This window comes from Mesoplodon bidens (genome assembly GCF_964165515.1).
Source record: "Mesoplodon bidens genome assembly, chromosome: 9".
NCBI lineage: Eukaryota > Metazoa > Chordata > Mammalia > Artiodactyla > Ziphiidae > Mesoplodon > Mesoplodon bidens.
The window spans coordinates 73,562,837-73,581,118 of NC_138166.1; the positions used below are offsets into that span (position 1 = coordinate 73,562,837).

Below are 18,282 nucleotides of genomic sequence, written 5' to 3' on the forward strand. Positions count from 1 at the left end.
GGGATTATGGAGGGAAGGGAAATGGAGGCCAGGGACGGGAACAGGTGAAGAGCTCGGGTAGAGGGTGGCGTGGCGGAGAGAGGGGCTGGAGAAAAGTCGGAAGTCTGGTCCTCTCCCCTGCGGGGGTCTCCGCGGGGTGCCGCGGGCAGGGCTTGCGCAGGGCTGAGGCCGGGGCGGATCTTACGGCGGGGTCTGCCCTGACCCCTGGCGGTGGCGGGCGGGGGAGGCAGGAGCTCCCTGCCTGGTACCGAGGGGTGTGGTGTCCTCTCCTCGATCCTCTTAAAAAGCTTGCGGCTCCAAGGAGTTTACTGTGCGCGGAGCCACCGCTTCCGAAGCGGTTAGTTCGATTTTGAGCCTCGAGGTTTGCCGCGCTACTAAGCTGACTTTTCTGATCGCCGGTTTTTCTTTTTGAAATTTTCTTCCCACCGCCGGTGCCACCCTCCCCCTCCTGGCCGTCCGCCCTCCGCAGGGACATCTCTACACTGTTCCCATCCGGGAACAGGGCAACATCTACAAGCCCAACAACAAGGCCATGGCAGAAGAGATGAACGAGAAGCAAGTGTACGACGCGCACACCAAGGAGATCGACCTGGTCAACCGCGACCCCAAGCATCTCAACGACGACGTGGTCAAGGTAAGGTGAGGTGGCCAGCAAGGAAGGGATGTGCCCCGAGAAGACGCTGAGAGGGCCGGGACAGCTCTCCTCTGGCCAGCAGCCTGTGTATCTTTCCCTGTCTTTGCCACACACTCACCATTTTCTGGGCTTGATGTAAGGGAACTCCCGCGGTCGTCAGAAATGTCACATCTCCCTCCCCACTCCTGCCGGTTAGTTCATCTGGAACTTAGCTAACTTGAGTTTTGTAGGAGTTCATTTAACTGCACCCTTCTCCTGGCAAATGAACCTCTGGATCTCAGCAAGAAACAGCCCCGCACTCCTTGAGAGGGTGAGATGTTTGCGCTGCAGGTCACCCTTTTTCCGTTTTCAGGTTGAAAGTCTGAGTGAAGGGTGGCGCACCACTGTATATAGAATTAAGCAGTGAGATCGTTTGGTAAGGTCTTGTGCCAAAGGTGACAACCGGAATACTAAGTGAGCAGGTTCCCTCAGCTAAAATTAAGATAACCTGAAGTGATTTTCTTAAAAATAACAAAGTAGGTAGAAATGCTTCTGACTAAAGATGAAATATATATATGTGTGTGTGTATATATATGTATATATACACACACACATATATATACAGAATAGAATCAAATATTTAATATTTATATGAAGGGTATTTAACTGGAGAAACATGGCGCTTGTTGTACACAGCTATGCATATTTACACAACCAAAATAATATGTGCCTTTTGATTTCTCCTATAGACCTCTAGTTAGGTGTGGAAAGTTGCTTCTTTAGTGACTGCTTGGGTAAGCCTTCCCTGAGCTAATGGGATGTTCAGGTTGGAGTTCCTTTTCATACTTTAAGGATGTGCTTGGTAAGATTAAAAATAGGTTAACTGAATGGGTATTGGCTAAACTTAGATCTGACTGGGTGGTCACTTTTTGATTATGATTATGTTACTCAACTTTGACCCTCTGAACAAATCTCATCAGAGGAATTTGTTGCTTAAACCCATCTTGATTGGGAAATCATAGACCTGAGCCATCCTTGGCAGAGGGTTTTCTTTCAGGAAGGGGGATGACCAAGGAAATTCCTGGCCTGGAAGATTAAAGTGTGAAGACCCGCAGAGCAGCCAATGGGGTGGATGAGCAGTTTCCACCCACCCAGCCTCCTATCCAGGATGGGAGGGGCCATAGTTCAGAGACTGTTCACATTTATAAATAATATATTTCAAAAAGGGGAACAATTTAATCTGCAACTAGAAGGAAAATGTAACTGTCAAAATTGACTCTCTTGGCTTGCTGGTGGAGGAAAAAGGAAAATTGGAGCCTTAGCAGGCTTTTCTACTAGCCAGATTATGGAATATTTAAAAGCAGCAGCAATAACAATAATAGCTTATAAACTGGAAATTAGAATTGCTAAAAACTATTTACTAAAAACATTGCCTTAAAGGAGGAAAGGGCATTTTTGCTTGTTTCCCTTCTCATGTAGCTTTGGACAAGAAGGAAAAGTGCCAGGAAAAGATGCAGATTTCAGAAGGGCCTAGCTTCATTAGAGCCTCCCTGTTGTTCCACTGCAGTGTTGAGTGGGATTCCTGAAGCAAGTGAACCTCCCAGGATGAGTCAGAGAAGCCAGCAGTGTAGATGTGGGTCTCCACACATAGCATGACTAAGTTGAGAAAGAAAGGCCCCACTGGGAAAAGAGAATTCAACACAAATGGAAAAAAGGCATAAAAGACTTAGTGGAAATAGTTCACAAAATAGCATTTCAAAGAGCAAGTGTGGAGATCCTCATATTAAAGAAATTAAAAGGAAGAGTTAGAAAAAGCTTCTGCTGGCCTAGAGAAAGCAAACCCCACCCACTTGCTCAAAGAACTGTGAGCAAAACAAGACAATCAGACAGAAAAAATCTACCTCGAGAAGAATTTGGTAGGCCCGCTTACTCAGATGTCTTGCTTAAAGAGACCGTCAGAGAATGCCCTGCAAAGAGAGATGCAAAGAGTATATCTGCCAGTAGGGCCAGGAAAGGGGGCCTACACCCAGTGGAGACTCCTATTTTATAATTTTTTTTCTTTGAATCCAAGCACAAATCTAATGATAGAAACAGTGATGATCCTCTCCATGTTACCAAGACAGTAAATAAATAATAAATTTCTCTAAATTTTACTTTTGATTACATAGACTTCTTAAAATAATAAAGACACCCAAAGCTTCACTCTTAATGCATGGTAGCTTAAAACTTCACATGATAATAAAGAAACGGTGGCCAACTGAATCTACTGTTAGAGTTACCAAATCAGGTAAGAAAAGGTCTGTTCTAAAAGCAAGCAGCTCTGTAAAAGCTGCCAATTCTGTCCGATTCTATAGTCACTAGCCACTTTTGGCTATTTCAATTTAAGTTCCAAGTAATTAACATTAAATACAATTTAAAATACAGTCTTCGGTCACACTAGCTACATTTTGAGTTCTCAACACTTAAGGCTAGTAGCTACCATATTGGACAGCACAGATTTAGAACACTTCCACCTTCATGGAAATTACTATTGGACAGCATTGGACTAGAGTGCTCATTCTCTATATATTAAAAATGTCCCCATACCAAGTTCAGAAACTTATAAATGGAGAAGAAATGAAACACTGATGTACAGTGTGAGGAGCAGCATAGTGTATCTGCACAGTATCCTTTTAGTCCCATAAAACAGCTATTTAGGGTAGGGAAGAAAACTCAGAAGATGGATGTGCTGTGAATTTATACTTCAAGAAGGTAGAGTATTATCACCTATTCCACTAGTGATAGTGACATAAATTAGACTGAACAATTTAGTTCCAATAAAGTTGGTTTCTTATTTCACTAAAGGTTTGCTACACCATATTATGAGATGTCTGTATAGACATTTATTGAAAAAAAGAGTAAGTTATGAACGCTTTTTAAAATTTCTTCTAATTAAAATGGTCATACCTTCAGACTGTCCATTCTCCCTCTGAGATTTCTATGTTTTCTTATGCTCACATTTCATTCATATGTTTATTATGTACTATTTTGATTTTCTAATAAAGAAAATGGCTTCAAATTTATGATTCTGATATCACATTAGCCATCAATCAATTTGTTAAACTCATCATACACTAGACTAGACACTGTGCTACATACTACAAAGTGTAATTCCTAAAATAAGTCCTAGAAATCACAAAGATTAGAGTTAGTGAAGACAAGATGCATACAGATTAAAAATACACACACACATACATACACACACACACACACACAATATCACAACAGTAAGTCACTTCCAAATGCTATCTAATTGGTCCTTTTTTTATTTGCCAAGAAACATATAACTAGATTTTTAAGTTTCATTAATCCATGTTACTTATTCTCTCTCACATATGGGTTTGATTTTTCACTTTCTTTTTCAACTGGCATGCTTTTTTATGCAGTCTCTATTGTAAGGTTTCTCATTATAATTTTGGAAATATACCAAATATATACTATAATAAATCAAAAGTAAGTAGTATTGAATATTGCATAATAAAAAGTTTATTTAAAAGTGAATCATTAATTATCTTGATCTTGGTAATCATTTACAATATGGATGTATATCAAGTCATCATGTTGTACACTTTAAATATTATATTTGTAATTATTCCTCAATAAAGTTTTTTTGAAAGTGAATGGTACTGATATTAAGTGTTAGGGAGACCCTACTTGGATAGGGCATTAGGGTGAGAGAAGGATGCATTATAGATAGTTCAATGGAGAAGGGCATGAAGGAGGTGCAATGTGAGTTGGGTCATAATCGACAGATGGAATGCAAATAGCTGAGAAAAGTACAGAAGGACATTCTAAATGACAAGACATGGAGATGGGAATGTCACACACAGGTCATAAGTCTGGAAGGTTTAGCAGCCCATTTTGACTGAAATTAGAGTTCATGTGGCATAGTGGTAGGTCATAGAGATGAAACGACTGATCGTGGCCAGATGATAGAATCCTGAATCCAGTACTCCTGATAAGTTTGAACTTTATCATGTCAGCAGTGGGAAGCCAAGAAGATTTCAAGCTTGGAATGACATGATGAAGGTGGGCTCTTTGGAAGATGACTGGTTAAGGTACAGGATGTAATAAAAGGTAGCCAGTCTGGATGAGGAGCAAACAGTTATGATGTAATTGCATCATGGTCTGGACTTGAAATGAGAAGAACAGTATGCAGTGGCACTGGGAATAAAACCATATAGGCACAAAATGACAGAATTTTAGAATTGGAAGAGAATGTAATGGTTACCGGGTTAACCTCCAATTCCTTTTTTTAACATTAAGAGAAACTTAAGAGTTAAAAAAGTTTAAATTTCTATCCACGTTTTCACATGGTTAGTGTCCAAAACAGATATTTTGAAATATATCATAAGGCATGAATAGATAAGATTATGTGATTTTCACGGATTATTGTCATGAGAGGAGAAATGAGCTGAGATGATTCTGAGCCTAGCTCTGAGACAAATCAGTACATCTGAGAGGAGATCTTTATTGAAAATAAAAATATGCATTTGTAACCTTCTTTTCTAAAATTTGAATATAATGATTCTTAAATATACACAGATACAAAATTTTCTTTAGCAGTCAAGAAAAGGGATGCGCATGGTAATCAGTTTGGGTTTCAAAATAACGGCCTAATGCCACCATGATCCCTTTCAACTACAAAGCATTCTAGAGCAATTAGTAATTAATATCAATATAACAGAGATTTTAAATTTCATGTTTGCTTGATATAATCAAAGCATAAGATTTAAAAGGTCAGACTGCCCCAAAGCACTCAGCACCATGTTAATAGTCTCTTCTATTGGAATTGGTATTGGTTTGGCTTATTTGTTTGTTTAGGAGATAGCCTCACAAGATGGTGACTGATACTCTGCCACACATGAGATTATGCATGGAGTTCAGAATCCCCAGCTTGTAAAAGAGCACTTTGGTCATGTGTGGTGGGAAATTATTCTCACATCACTGAGCAAATAACAATATTAAAATGGGGGACATTATTCATTCATAACCATCTGAAACACTTTCAAATTCAGTCAACAGTGACATACATTTTAAATGCTTATTAAAAGAAAGTACTTTTTCTTTCTCCACCTCCAAATTGTGGTCAAAAAAAAATTGAAGAATTAGCTCAACTTTGGTTCTAACTGAATAAAATTTCATATTATTTATTAAAATTTAAGATAAGATACACCAAATATTCTTGAATTATGAAAAAGTTCATGATGTGGGTTATTCTTCCAATCGACAGCAGTGCTGGCTGCCTTTTAAAGGGGTTTGAAGTAAGAACAGCTGCAAACTATTGCATCTGGAAAGTCCAATAATTTCAAAAACCACCTGCTTATGCATCCTGCCCACTCAAGTTCATAAAATAACAGACACTTTCATATTCTAAATTAAACTGCTTTTTAGTTTGCCCTACTTTTAACCGTAAGTTATTGTTCTCTATGATGAAATATCCAGAGTGAGCTGATCCCTAGAAGAATAGGGCTGTGTGCACTGGGCTATGGGCTCCTGGGCCCTTTCATGATCCTCCTGGCCAGATTTGCAGTGGGAAAAGGGTAGGGCTGCTATTTTCATACAAAGATGGTTTAGGCCAAGAAACACACACTCTTCTTCCACTCGCTGGACCCTATATATATTATCTAAGTTACTATACACTAAAGCCCTGGAGAAAAAGATTTGCATGCTATACTTCTGTTAAAAGAAGTTTTCTAAAAAGGTAGCCCTTAGCCCCTAGAAATATGCTTAACCACAGGTGCTCAGAGGCACCTGGACAGAGTAGAAAGAGTACTGTGCCAAGAAAAGAAATTTTTGTGACTTTTGTTAACTTTCTTTTTTAAAACTTGAATGTTAACGATTCTTAAATATATAGACACAAAATTCTGATTCTTTAAAAATCAAGAAAAGGCATGCACATAGTAATCAAATCAGTTTTGGTTTCAACCTAAGGGCCAAACTAGAAAGTGTCTAGTCCCATTAGTGTGGGACACCAAAGAAGGAGGGGGAAGGATTTCAGGGCAACAGATTTCTCTTTCTCAGCAGTCCCTGAGAGTGGAGCACATAAACAAAGAGCAAACTTGTTTAACTAATCAAAGCTAATAAACACCAGCCTTAAAAATATTTTGAGCAAGCTATTTTACATTTCTATGCTTCAATTTCTCTAACTATAAAGAAAAGAATGAGAGTCATTCTCATATAATAGCATTCCCCTCCCAAACCCATCCACCTTTCAATAAATGATTACTATATATCTATTATATGCCATGCACTACAATATGGAACAAAGATAGATATGAGCACTGCCCACAAAGAGTTTATGACTATCTTCCTTGTCTCTCTTCATTGCAGTTTCCTTTGAAAACTTTTGCTGAAATTCCTTTACCAAATTCTACTGTATGGTAAAATCTTAAAATCTTTAGGGCATAGTTTAAAACATGCCTCATCTATAATGCCTCGAATTGTTCCTGAGCCAGTAAGTAAGGTTAGGGGAAAATAAGGAACATATATTTAAAATATACATATAAAATATGTTATATATATATATATATATATATATATATATATATATATATATTAGAGTCCAATGTACCACTTTTATTTAGGAAAACACCAAAGGAACATATATTTTTTAAACAATTTGCCCCTGTTTGGGTCCTATAAAAATTATAATTAACTTATAGAAAATATTTTAGTTCTTCTCTAATATTCTCCCTTCCCATATTGTTGCTTGACTTTTAATCTTCCTATTGAAAATTTAAATTTTTCAACCTTTTTAAAACCGCATATCCTCTTTGCAAACCCAAGAGGGCTCTCATATTCACCTGGGCATCAGAATCATCACAGGAATTTTTTAAAATACAGATGCCTGGACCCACTACATAGTTACTAAACTAGAGTATCTAGGGATGGGGCTTAATCTAGGGCCTCTAAGCTCCCTAGATTGTGAAGTCAGGCTTAGAAATTATTGTACCCAAGGCTGGCTTAAAGATATACACTTGAATGGTTCTACCCTAAGAGAACAGTTCAGTCACACTATGTAATTCTAGATGCTCTTCCTGCCAGAAGAACACTTGAAGGTTAGGCCAGTTTAAACTCTGCCAAGGAGTTCTGAAACACCATAGAGGGTTCCCAAATCAGCCTTGCTCAGTGGTCCTCCATCCCTTGAGGCCACTTGGGCTTACAGCCAACTGCAAGCTTAGAGCCTCAGCGTGACCTAGGGGCGGGGTGGCCATATGTTCTAGGTTGTCCCATGCAGACAAGTTAATAATGGTCAATAGCTATCCTGAATAACTATTAATTATTTTAATTATTAATTATAATTAATTACTAATAATGCCCCTTTCATTCTCAGAATTGTCCCAGTTTGGAAGAAAAATTATATGGTCATGAATGAATTGGCAATGACCTGTCACTGATTACTGTACCTGAAATACATTGGAAGTCCCTACTTGCACTATTTTTTTAGCAAAATGGGCAAAATTTCCATTTAAGAATGTCATGCTTTTCTTTCCTCTCCAGTCTCCAGGGTCACCGCTCTCCTATCCTTCATTGGCCACCAAGCTGTACTATAACTTGGAGGAGTTGCTCTTAAGGGCCAATCTACTCTACCCTCAGACCTTAGTTTCTTTCCCTGCAACACAGGGTTAATGAAACTGACATCCTTCCATCACATATTTTGTCAACTACTCAATCAAAGATTAAAATGTTTAAAATAGTTCTAATTTTTTTCAGTTAGTCCAGGAAACATAAAATGGCATGCTTTCACATGAGCCATTGTTTAGAGTGGGGAAGTGCTTTTAATTTTGTCTTAAAGGAAATCTGCATGATCCATGTACTGAGCACCTACCAAAGGAATTTAATTGGTAGAACAGATTTACACCTTCACAGAATACATATTTCCTGACTCTCCTATGCTGATGTTTTAGATATAAAATATATTTTGTTTTCTTTATTAAACCTTGAGAAGATGTCTCTTGTTGGTCATTTCATAGCAGGGGAAGTACATATTCCTAAAGACACAACTGAGCTTCCCTTTAGCCACTGTTAGTTATTTAGGTAATTAAGAAGCAGGCATTTTTAATTTTGAGAAGGCTTAAATAAGTTTTGATGGTGTATGTATGTGCTTAATATATTATTTCATAGCAATTTAAAAGTGAAAAATTTTATAGATGCATTCAGTATTTAAACCTTTCTTGAGCCCAGCAAGGACATTATAATATAAATGGACATTGATAGATTCTATGTAAAAAGATAAATTGCATCTAGAGATTACACCGGGTCATCTCACTGATGTAGGCATCAAACGCAATTATGGTTTCTCATTTATAATGAAGAACTGAAAAAGATTCTGATTTCTGAACCCAAGTAGTGAGAAAGTAGGAAACTGGGAGGAAAAGAAGCAAAGACAAAGAAAGGACAACAAGGCCCCTTCTCCCTGCCCTGCCACCCGCCCTGTGCTGGACTGGGCTTTGCACGTGCCAACTCCAGGAGCCCCCCACATCCATTGCTTTGCACGGTGCTGTCATGGCTGATGACACGATCAGGTTCAGGCATTGACTGAGTATTAACTCTCAGCTCCTGCCCCGAAGAGTTTATCAGGAAAGCAAATATATAAACAAATCTGAGTGAGTTCACTGGAACTTAGGGATGCGCTATAGTTGGACACAAAGCAGAGAGTTCTCAACAATCTCCAAGGCTGAGCACCAGGCATGTGTGGCCGGAAAGGGATGCCAGCAGAGGGAGCAGCAGGAGCAAAGCTACAGAGACCTGAGGGCACCTAACACGTTCTGCGCACCAGTGGCAGGTCAGTGTAGCCAGAGCAAGGGACACAAGCAGGAGCCAGATCAGCATGACCTTCTGTGCCCAGCCAAAGCACCCATCCCTTTGTAGGCCACAGCAACCCACAGAGGTGTTTTTAGGCCAGGAAGTGACCTGATGAGATATGACCTCTGCTAACAGAAAGGGCTAACTTCAGTGTAACAGGGCAAACCAAGGGATGCCAAATGTGCAGGTGGGAGTGAAACAGGACATGGAAGGCTTCCTCCAGCACTTTCTACAGGCTAGCTTGCTGGCACAGATTATTTTACTTATTCCTCCAACAGCCCTTTGAGGAGGTGCTATCATTTTCAGTTATATTCATCTGGCAGATAAGGAAATTCAGACCTGCCCATTTGCTCAGGATTTCATAGGTAGGAAATGGTACACTCAGAATTTGAACCCAGACAATTAGACCCCAGGACCAGGGTTCTTAACCACTGTGCTCCAGTGCCTCTCTGTAATAGGTCATGATCCAAGCAGACAGTGGTATCTCCATAGTGAGGAAAGACATGACTGTGTTCTCAGAGTGGCTGAGCAGCATTTGGCAGGGGGATTCCAGACATGGTCTGCTTTGGGAGTGACAGGCCTACAGTTCTAAGGTCAGACTTTAGATCCTGGTAGGTGAGTTGGGAAAGGAGGAGGAAGGACCAACGTAAAGACCAAGATAAAACCCCACACACCTCAAGAAATATGCAAGCTGAGTGACCTCCCAACAAGGCAGGGAGGGTCAAATCCCAAAGACAAAAGTGGGGTACAAAGTGGGGATGTGTCCCAGTGATTAGAAGTGGAACACACACTCAGGACCAGACAAGCTGCAACGCTGGCTTGTGCTGAATTACCTGAGTCTTTAAAGCACGCTGACTGCCCAGGTTGGCCACAGCTCCTGGGCTGCAGCCGATCCTGCCTGGATGTGCAGGGAGGGCTAGGTGGGAGAAAATGAAGCAGGTCCTGACAGGCACTTTGCATCTAATAGCTTCATTTAAGATTCTCAATTTGCCTGTTCAGTTTCTACAGATATTCGTGCCATTACAGCAATACATTGTAAAAATAGGAAACAATTGAGAAAAATCCTAGTTGTATGCTAGTGGGAGAAATGCCTATTTAATCCTGAAAGTAGTTTCTATGAGACTTCCTCCCTAATAACTACACATTTGTTCTCAAAAACAAATACCAGAAGTAAGGAACAGTGCATTTTTACAACGTACCATTAATCTCTCAGAAGAACAATTAAAATGTTCCATCAATCATGGCTCACTGTTTTTTTTCTATATTAGTAATAATAATATATAGCTGGAAGTGGGCATACCAAAACGTGTCAAGGAAATGCAACTGCATTCATTGGATTTCATTGCCAGTTATTTTGGTTAGGTCAACAGAGCCCTCTTTCTCACTTGTTCTTAAGTGTCAGGCTTTTTAGTAGGGAGAGAAATTGTTTGTCTAAAATGGTTAATAACCACCAGTTCACCAAGATATTCTGGGTAAGCCTATTATTCTAGTTATAAAGGTAGGAATGAGAGTCATTCTCAGATGGGTGCTCCCTAGAAAGTCCATTCAGCAAATATTTAGGAAGCACTTACTCTGCACCATGCATGGAGCCTGCCATGCATCCTTGTGCACCAGAGCCTGCCTGACAGAACCACAGCCATCCACCAAGGCTCACCTCAGATATCTGGGCCTCTGTCAGCCTTCCCTGACTGCCCTCATCAGAACTGGTTATCTCTTTTCTTGGCTCCCACCACATTCTGTTTTTGTTTCTATTTTAGCATGTATCAAAGCCCTCTAAAGCATTCTGCTTCTCTATCCCCATGCCTCTCTCCCCCCTCTTCTCTTCCCACATCATGTGTAAGTCCTTCAGGACAGAACAGTGGCCCCTGGTGGCCCCAGGACTGTGGCTGCCCAGTGCCCACCCAGGGCCCCACACCGAGTCTGCTGTCAGAAAATGGATACCAACATCATCAAAAAATCTACAAACAATAAATTCTGGAGAGGGTGTGGAGAAAAGGGAACCCTCCTGCACTGTTGGTGGGAATGTAAATTGATACAGCCACTATGGAGAACAGTATTATGGAGGTTCCTTAAAAAAATAAAAATAGAACTACCATACAACCCAGCAATCCCACTACTGGGCATATGCCCAGAGAAAACCATAATTCAAAAAGAGTCATGTACCACAATGTTCATTGCAGCTCTATTTACAATAGCCAGGACATGGAAGCAACCTAAGTGCCCATCGACAGATGAATTGATAAAGAAGATGTGGCACATATATACAATGGAGTATTGCTCAGCCATAAAAAGAAACAAAATTGAGTTATTTGTAGTGAGGTGGATGGACCTAGAGTCTGTCATACAGAGCAAAGTCAGTCAGAAAGAGAAAAACAAATACCGTATGCTAACACATATATATGGAATCTAAAAAAAAAAAAAAAAGGCCATGAAGAACCTAGGGGCAAGACGGGAATAAAGACGCAGACCTACTAGAGAATGGACTTGAGGACACAGGGAGGGGGAAGGGTAAGCTGGGACAAAGTGAGAGAGTGGTAGTGTATATATGGACATATATACACTACAAAATATAAAATAGATAGCTAGTGGGAAGCAGTCGCATAGCACAGGGAGATCAGCTTGGTGCTTTGTGACCAGCAAGAAGGGTGGGATAGGGAGGGTGGGAGGGAGGGAGACGCAAGAGGGAGGAGATATGGGGATATATGTATATGTATAACTGATTCACTTTGTTATAAAGCAGAAACTAACACACCATTGTAAAGCAATTATACTCCCATAAAAATGTTAAAAAAAAACAACTTCGTGTCTAGAGGAAAAGTGGACATGCAAAAAGACCAATTAAATAAAAATATGCATGTACTTTAGTTAAAAAAAAAAAAGAAGAAGAAAGAAAGAAAATGGATGCCAAACTGAATCTGCTGAAAAGAATCTGAAATTTCTTTTTTAAGTAATTGAATGTCTTCAGTGAGCTAAAAGACAGTAGGATTATGTCATTGAGTGTATTCCTTTGCTCCTTTTCTCTGCAGCGGCCACATTTAAAGCCTTGTAAGGAAAAACATATCCAAATAATTAAGAAAGAAATCCAAAAACATTCACTCTATTTACTAAGGTAAAGAGACAACTTGCTCTAATATGTATATAAATTTATTATTTAGAATTTTTTAATCTCCAGTTTGAAGAGGACACAGATACATCTCTCCTGAGCCTTCCAATAAGCAGGCTGAGGCACCTGGATGACTTCCCAGGGCCTGCAGAATAAGGCTAATCTCCTAAGTATCTGGCAGGCAGGGCAGGCAGATTCCTAGAATACCAAGAGATGCCATTGCTGCTGCTTGGCACTGCCCCCTGGGGCCAGAAGTATGAAGGCTGAGAGTTGGGTCTCAGGCCACATGAGAGCTCCCCTGCCAAGAGAGGGGTAGAAGGACTCCCTGTCAGACTCCCCATACACCTTTGCACAAATGCAAACATCAGAGGAATGACTAGGTCTGGAGACAGTCCTGACGAAAAATCTAAAACCTTTCTCAAAGCCTAAAGGAGACAACAGCTTTGAGAAACCCAAGCCTCTTCTTCCTTCTCTTTCGCTTTATTACTTCTAGATATTAAGTACACAGAGATATGAGATTTTACTAGCGGGGATGTGGTATTCACTATTTCAACAGCATAGAAGTTTCTTTGTACCTCATAGGTGGTCTGTCAGAGATCTCAGATCTCTTCTCAGAAGAAAAAAAAACAAAAAACAAGCAAAACACTTAAATGTTTCTAGAAGGGGTCAGACATCATTTGTTTCATTATTGATGTCTGGGCCAAGTGAAATGAATGTTAGCTCCTTTTCCAGATATGCTTCTTTCTATCATTTCCTGTGATAGGAGGTTGATTTACTCCAATAAGGATAAGAGTAAGATGTGTCAATTTGACCCCAAATAGTTTTCTCATCAATAAGCTAAGTATAGGAAATCAGGGTCATTATTCAGTTAAGCATAGGTAGGACTAGAAAGTTGCCATTAAAAAAGGGTGATGATGTGTAATGTGAATTTTAGGTGTGACTGATATCTAATATACAGCCAAGATCACAGTCCTAGCACATTTAATACTTTATCAATGACTGGAATGAACAAGTTAAAGAGGACTCTCAACCTACAAATGACACCAATTACAATGACCTTATTAACATATATAAAAAGATAACATCAAAGTGATTTTTGGCAAATTACAAATAGTCCATAAAAATAAGATAAAAACCAATACAAAGTAAGATAATGTTAAAAGACTAGGAATAAAACATATAGCTATTAAGTGGGAAAGAAATAGGTAAATATATGAAAAATAAGAAAATATCAGGAGAGGGTTGTCATTTCTGTGGGAGCTTGTGATGTGGAAATCAAGATGCTTGGTAAACACAACGGATATAGAAACCCCTTGTAATAATTCCACAGCCCCTAAGGGACCAAGATCTCCTGGGTGAGAATCACTATTGTAAACACACCCTTAAATGAATCCATCATGCTCCATACCCCTTGAGCAATAGGGGACCAAAACTAAGTCTATCAATTGTTTCTGAACATTAAACATCTCAATAATTTAATGATATTTTAAAGGAAGCACAATGAATGGAATCAAAAGGAGAATGTAATCCAAAAAAAAATGTCACAGACAAGATTCTCTACTTTATTTGCTATTGGTCAGACTTATTAAATATAGGATCTGTTTTGATCTTATGAGGGAGGTAGAGATGCTGGAAAGATCCTAGGAAAGAGCAAAAGGAAGGAGATAAGAGATGAAGAGAAACACCCAGGTAGGGCTGGGGAGGGACTGTTTTGTCTGGCAGTTTGTTAGAAGAGTTGAAAGTGAACATAAAATGACAACTGCCTTTAGTTACTGCTAGGTTCTTATGAGACTTAACAAGGAAAATACTGCTCAGACACAATCACCATTCAGGACAAGGAAAAAGGAGGAAGGGGTTAGTTTAAAAAAAAAGAAAAGTTAGGTTACATGGGAGAAGAAATTCCAAGTAATGAGAGCGGTTAATCCCAGGAATGTGTCACAAGAGGTTGTTTTGTAAGAGTAGTGTGTTAAATTACTTACTTGTTTATGTAGCTTCTCAAATCCTTCTACCTCTACAGTTACAATTTGGTGTATAAGAATACTGACACAGTCTCATAATTAAGCACAAGCATATGTATGAACACTTTCCTCTATTCCTGCAGGATACCTGGTTTGTTTGGGGGCAAAGAGGAGTTGATGTGGCATTGTGTTAACAGTGGTTGAGAATGCAAGTGGTAAACATCTGAAAGTAGAATACTGCAAAATGCATGCATTGTATGTACCAAAAGGTCAGTATGAAACATTATCTTTATGGCAAGCCTGCCCATCCAATCCCTCCTACACATTGCATAGTCACACAATTTTGCAGCTTGTATAAATCCCTATTGTGATTTAAACTCATGAGAGAGTGTGGCTTCTGCAAAGGGTGGCTGTTTTGTAACTTTAGACCAGTGGTCCTTTACCCTAGCTGCAAATCATCTGGGGAACATTTAAAAATACTGTTGTACACGCTCCATCCCTAGAAATTCTGATTGAATTGGTCTAGGATGGGGCCCAGGCCTATGTATTCTTTTTCATTTGGAAAGCTCCCCAGGTGATGCTAATGTACAGCTGGAATTGAGTCTGGTTTCAACTCGCAGAATTTCTTAATAATAAAACTGTGTATCATGACAAAACTTTCAGGAGTGTAAGGGCTACAGTGGGGAAATTATTACTTCTCTAGGTCCTCATCGTGCAGAGTCCTTAGAATTTTTATTAGAATATGATATTTATCACTCAAATTCCTATCACAAAAAAAATGCTTTCTGGAACTCTGCTATAGCAACTACATAAGATAGACTTTGTAATGTGGGATAAATCTCATGTCACTTATGTAATTCAGTCCTGGTGTTTTTCCCTTTCCTTTGCTCATTCTTTCTATTCTCCCCAAGAGGAAGATCAGCAGGTTAGAGTGTCAGAACGTCATCCCTATGCCTCTTTTTCACTTGGGTTCATGGTTCAGGCATACTAGGAATGGAGCTGACAATATGCACTGGTTTTTCTCCTAATGGTGCGGAGGCCACAGGAAGCTTCACTGGACCTAGGGATGGCAGGTGTCCCACACTTCTCCAGGGCCTGGCACAGAGAAGAGAGAAGTCACTGAGAAGTGCTTTACTGATGCCAATCACTCCTCAGAGCAGATGGGGAAACAGCCTCAGATGAAACCTGAATTCCAGATCTCTCTTGGACACTGACCTCAAGTGTTACCTTGGGCCTTGGAAAAGTCACTTGGTCCCTTTGGACAGCAGTTTATTCATCTAACAATCAATAAGTTGAACTAGAAGATCGCTAAGTCACTTTTATTTCTAAAATTCTGTGATTCCAGTTAACCAGTATTCATAAAAGTGTGGAATGCTGTAAATGTGTGTAAAAGTCCATGCAGAGATAACGGTGGAGGACACCCTCATCAATACTATTTTTATTACCTTCTTCCTAGATTTTACCAATTGCTATTCTTACTCTTAATATTAAAGCTGTGGGACTTAACTAAATCATCTTTGAAATACTGAGCTATCAACAGATGGCATGCTGAATGCAAATATACTGCAAATAAATATTTGGTCCTGAAGAAGATCAAGAGCTGGAGTTCATTTCCCCTTCTCATTTGGGCTCAGAGCTCTGTGGTCTTTCCTTTTACTGCCCTTGCCTCCAAACTGGCTGTTTGTGTTCAAAGATGGATCAGAAAATCAGTTCCAAAGTTGGTTACAAACTTTCAGTAATTTTTGTTTTTTTTTTTTTGTAACCAGCCAATTTCTCTTAGTTCATATAACAAAGAAGTGCATAATTATTTGCAACTTTAGTTAGAGCAATGGTCTTAAAAAGGTCTAGCTAAATAGAAAATGCTCAGACTTTCTGAGTGCTGACAGTTATCAAATTCACCTAGTTCATATGGCCACATTTCTGAAGTTCTTTTAACAGCCCATCTGTGAGCAATAGGATCAGATGACTAAGAACTACAGGACAGAAGCACTATTACTTTGAATCATATTTTCTCATTACCCAGCTATAAAGAGTGTTTCTCTCTGACCTATATAAAGTTCAGAATTTAGGACCCTATGTGATTTTAATCCCATCATTTAGCACCCCAGCTGTATGAATCTGAAAGTAAAAATGAAGTTGTTTGAATTCCAGACCCCCTGAACATTCATTCTCAGGGAGCTCATCAGCTCCCTAAGCTAAGCTATAGGTTTAAATCTAAACCTAAATCTGTAGGTATGAACCCAAATTTCATGATAAACAAAAACTGAATAGATCTGTCTTCCCTGACATTACTCACCTTTTGATCATTCTTTTACCAAAATTACTATGACTGGGTTAGAATAATAGAATGCAATCAATAAATGCAATCACTAGCCCCTGGCCAGATAATAACACATTCAGAACTTTCTTTCCTAAAGGAGATTTTATCGTGTTTGTGCTCATGTAAATAGGAGAAAGAGAGAAATATAACTTAATAAATGGAAGCATTCACTAATTTATTCATTTATATATTCAACAAATATTAATTTAGTATCTACTACATTCCAGGGAGCTTACAGTCTAGTAGCAGAAATAATCTCACACACATACAAAATCAAACCATTAAATAAGTGTGGGCTGTGGGGTAGGCTGGATGAAAAAAATGGTCTGGTCTAAATTCAAGAAGTTAGTGATTTGGGGAGGGGCAAGAAAGTGACTTCCTCTATTACCCTAAAAGTAAGCTTGAGCAGCCAGACGCCATGTCTATTTTATTTGCACTGTCCCCTTTTCAGTGACAACCGTAGCCAGCTCATAGACCCTATCCTGGCTCTGTTTGCTTGGTTCATTTATTCCATCCTCAAAAAGTAGGTATTTCATAACTACTGAATGAAGGAATGAATGAACTCACAAGGCCATAGTACTGTAAACCAAAAGTGCCTGCAATAAATATGCATGCATTCTAGGCTATAAATGTTTCTAAAGTTCAGGTACGGTCTCATCAAATTGTATTCTGATTTTCTAGAGCACCAGTTTGCAACCAGGGATAACTTTTTGCTCCCCCTCCCAGGGGACACTTGGCAATGTCTGGAGACATTTTTAGTTGTCACAATTTAGGAGGTGCTACAGGCATCTGGTGGGTAGAGGACAGAGATGTTGAGAATCACCCTACAGTTCCCAGGACAGCACCCTCACCCTAACAACAAGGAATTATCTGGCCCAAAATGCCAACAGTGCCCAGATGGAGTAACCCTGTGGTAGAGCTTGGGAGCTGTGTCTTGGGAGCCACATAATGGGCTGTGATTATCCTTGCTTAGACCTTACAAGGACCCTAGTGTAAATCCTTTTCCTCACTAGCCAAGCAATGTTCAAACCTACAGAGATTTATTTCATTAATTTTCCATTTGTTTAATAAACAGACTTAAAGCACTGGAGGGAAAAATATTCAAGCAGTGAGGTAAGACGAAAACTATTAGTAACACTAGTTTGACTTAAGTGAATGGTAGGAAACAACCTCTGCCATCAGGAAGTGAGTTGTAGAAACTGAAAAAAAGTTAAGAGTGTTTAAAAAGCTCTGGTTCAAACAAATGTCTATGTGAACCAATGGGTAGCTTGAAAACAGTGAAGACATTTCCATCTCTTATGTCTTTGATAGAATGGAAAGAGCTTTTATTTTCTTTAGTGCAGTGATCATTCATATTTTTCCCATGACATGCCCAGAAGTTTAAAGAATAACAAACTCCCAAGTGTAAACACAGAATTTTGTGAGAAAGTGAGCCCTCTGG

At 39.4% G+C, this 18,282-nt stretch overlaps 2 protein-coding genes and 1 long non-coding RNA gene across 5 annotated transcripts in view; 2 read left to right on the plus strand and 1 right to left on the minus strand.

The window, feature by feature from the left end:
* Positions 1-18,282, minus strand: part of TFEC (transcription factor EC) — a 663,356-nt gene that overhangs the window by 528,522 nt on the left and 116,552 nt on the right. The window lies entirely within an intron of this gene.
* The window catches only part of CAV1 (caveolin 1), a 33,868-nt gene that overhangs the window by 1,066 nt on the left and 14,520 nt on the right, over positions 1-18,282 (plus strand). For both annotated transcript variants that reach the window (XM_081244135.1, XM_081244134.1), the window contains exon 2: positions 470-634. In XM_081244135.1, the coding sequence (XP_081100261.1) occupies positions 470-634 (165 nt within the window). The remainder of the gene's footprint in view (positions 1-469; positions 635-18,282) is intronic.
* LOC308622603 lies at positions 6,555-13,167 on the plus strand. The gene is made up of 2 exons (XR_014016656.1): positions 6,555-10,205; positions 10,237-13,167. It is a non-coding gene; the product is annotated as an uncharacterized lncRNA (long non-coding RNA).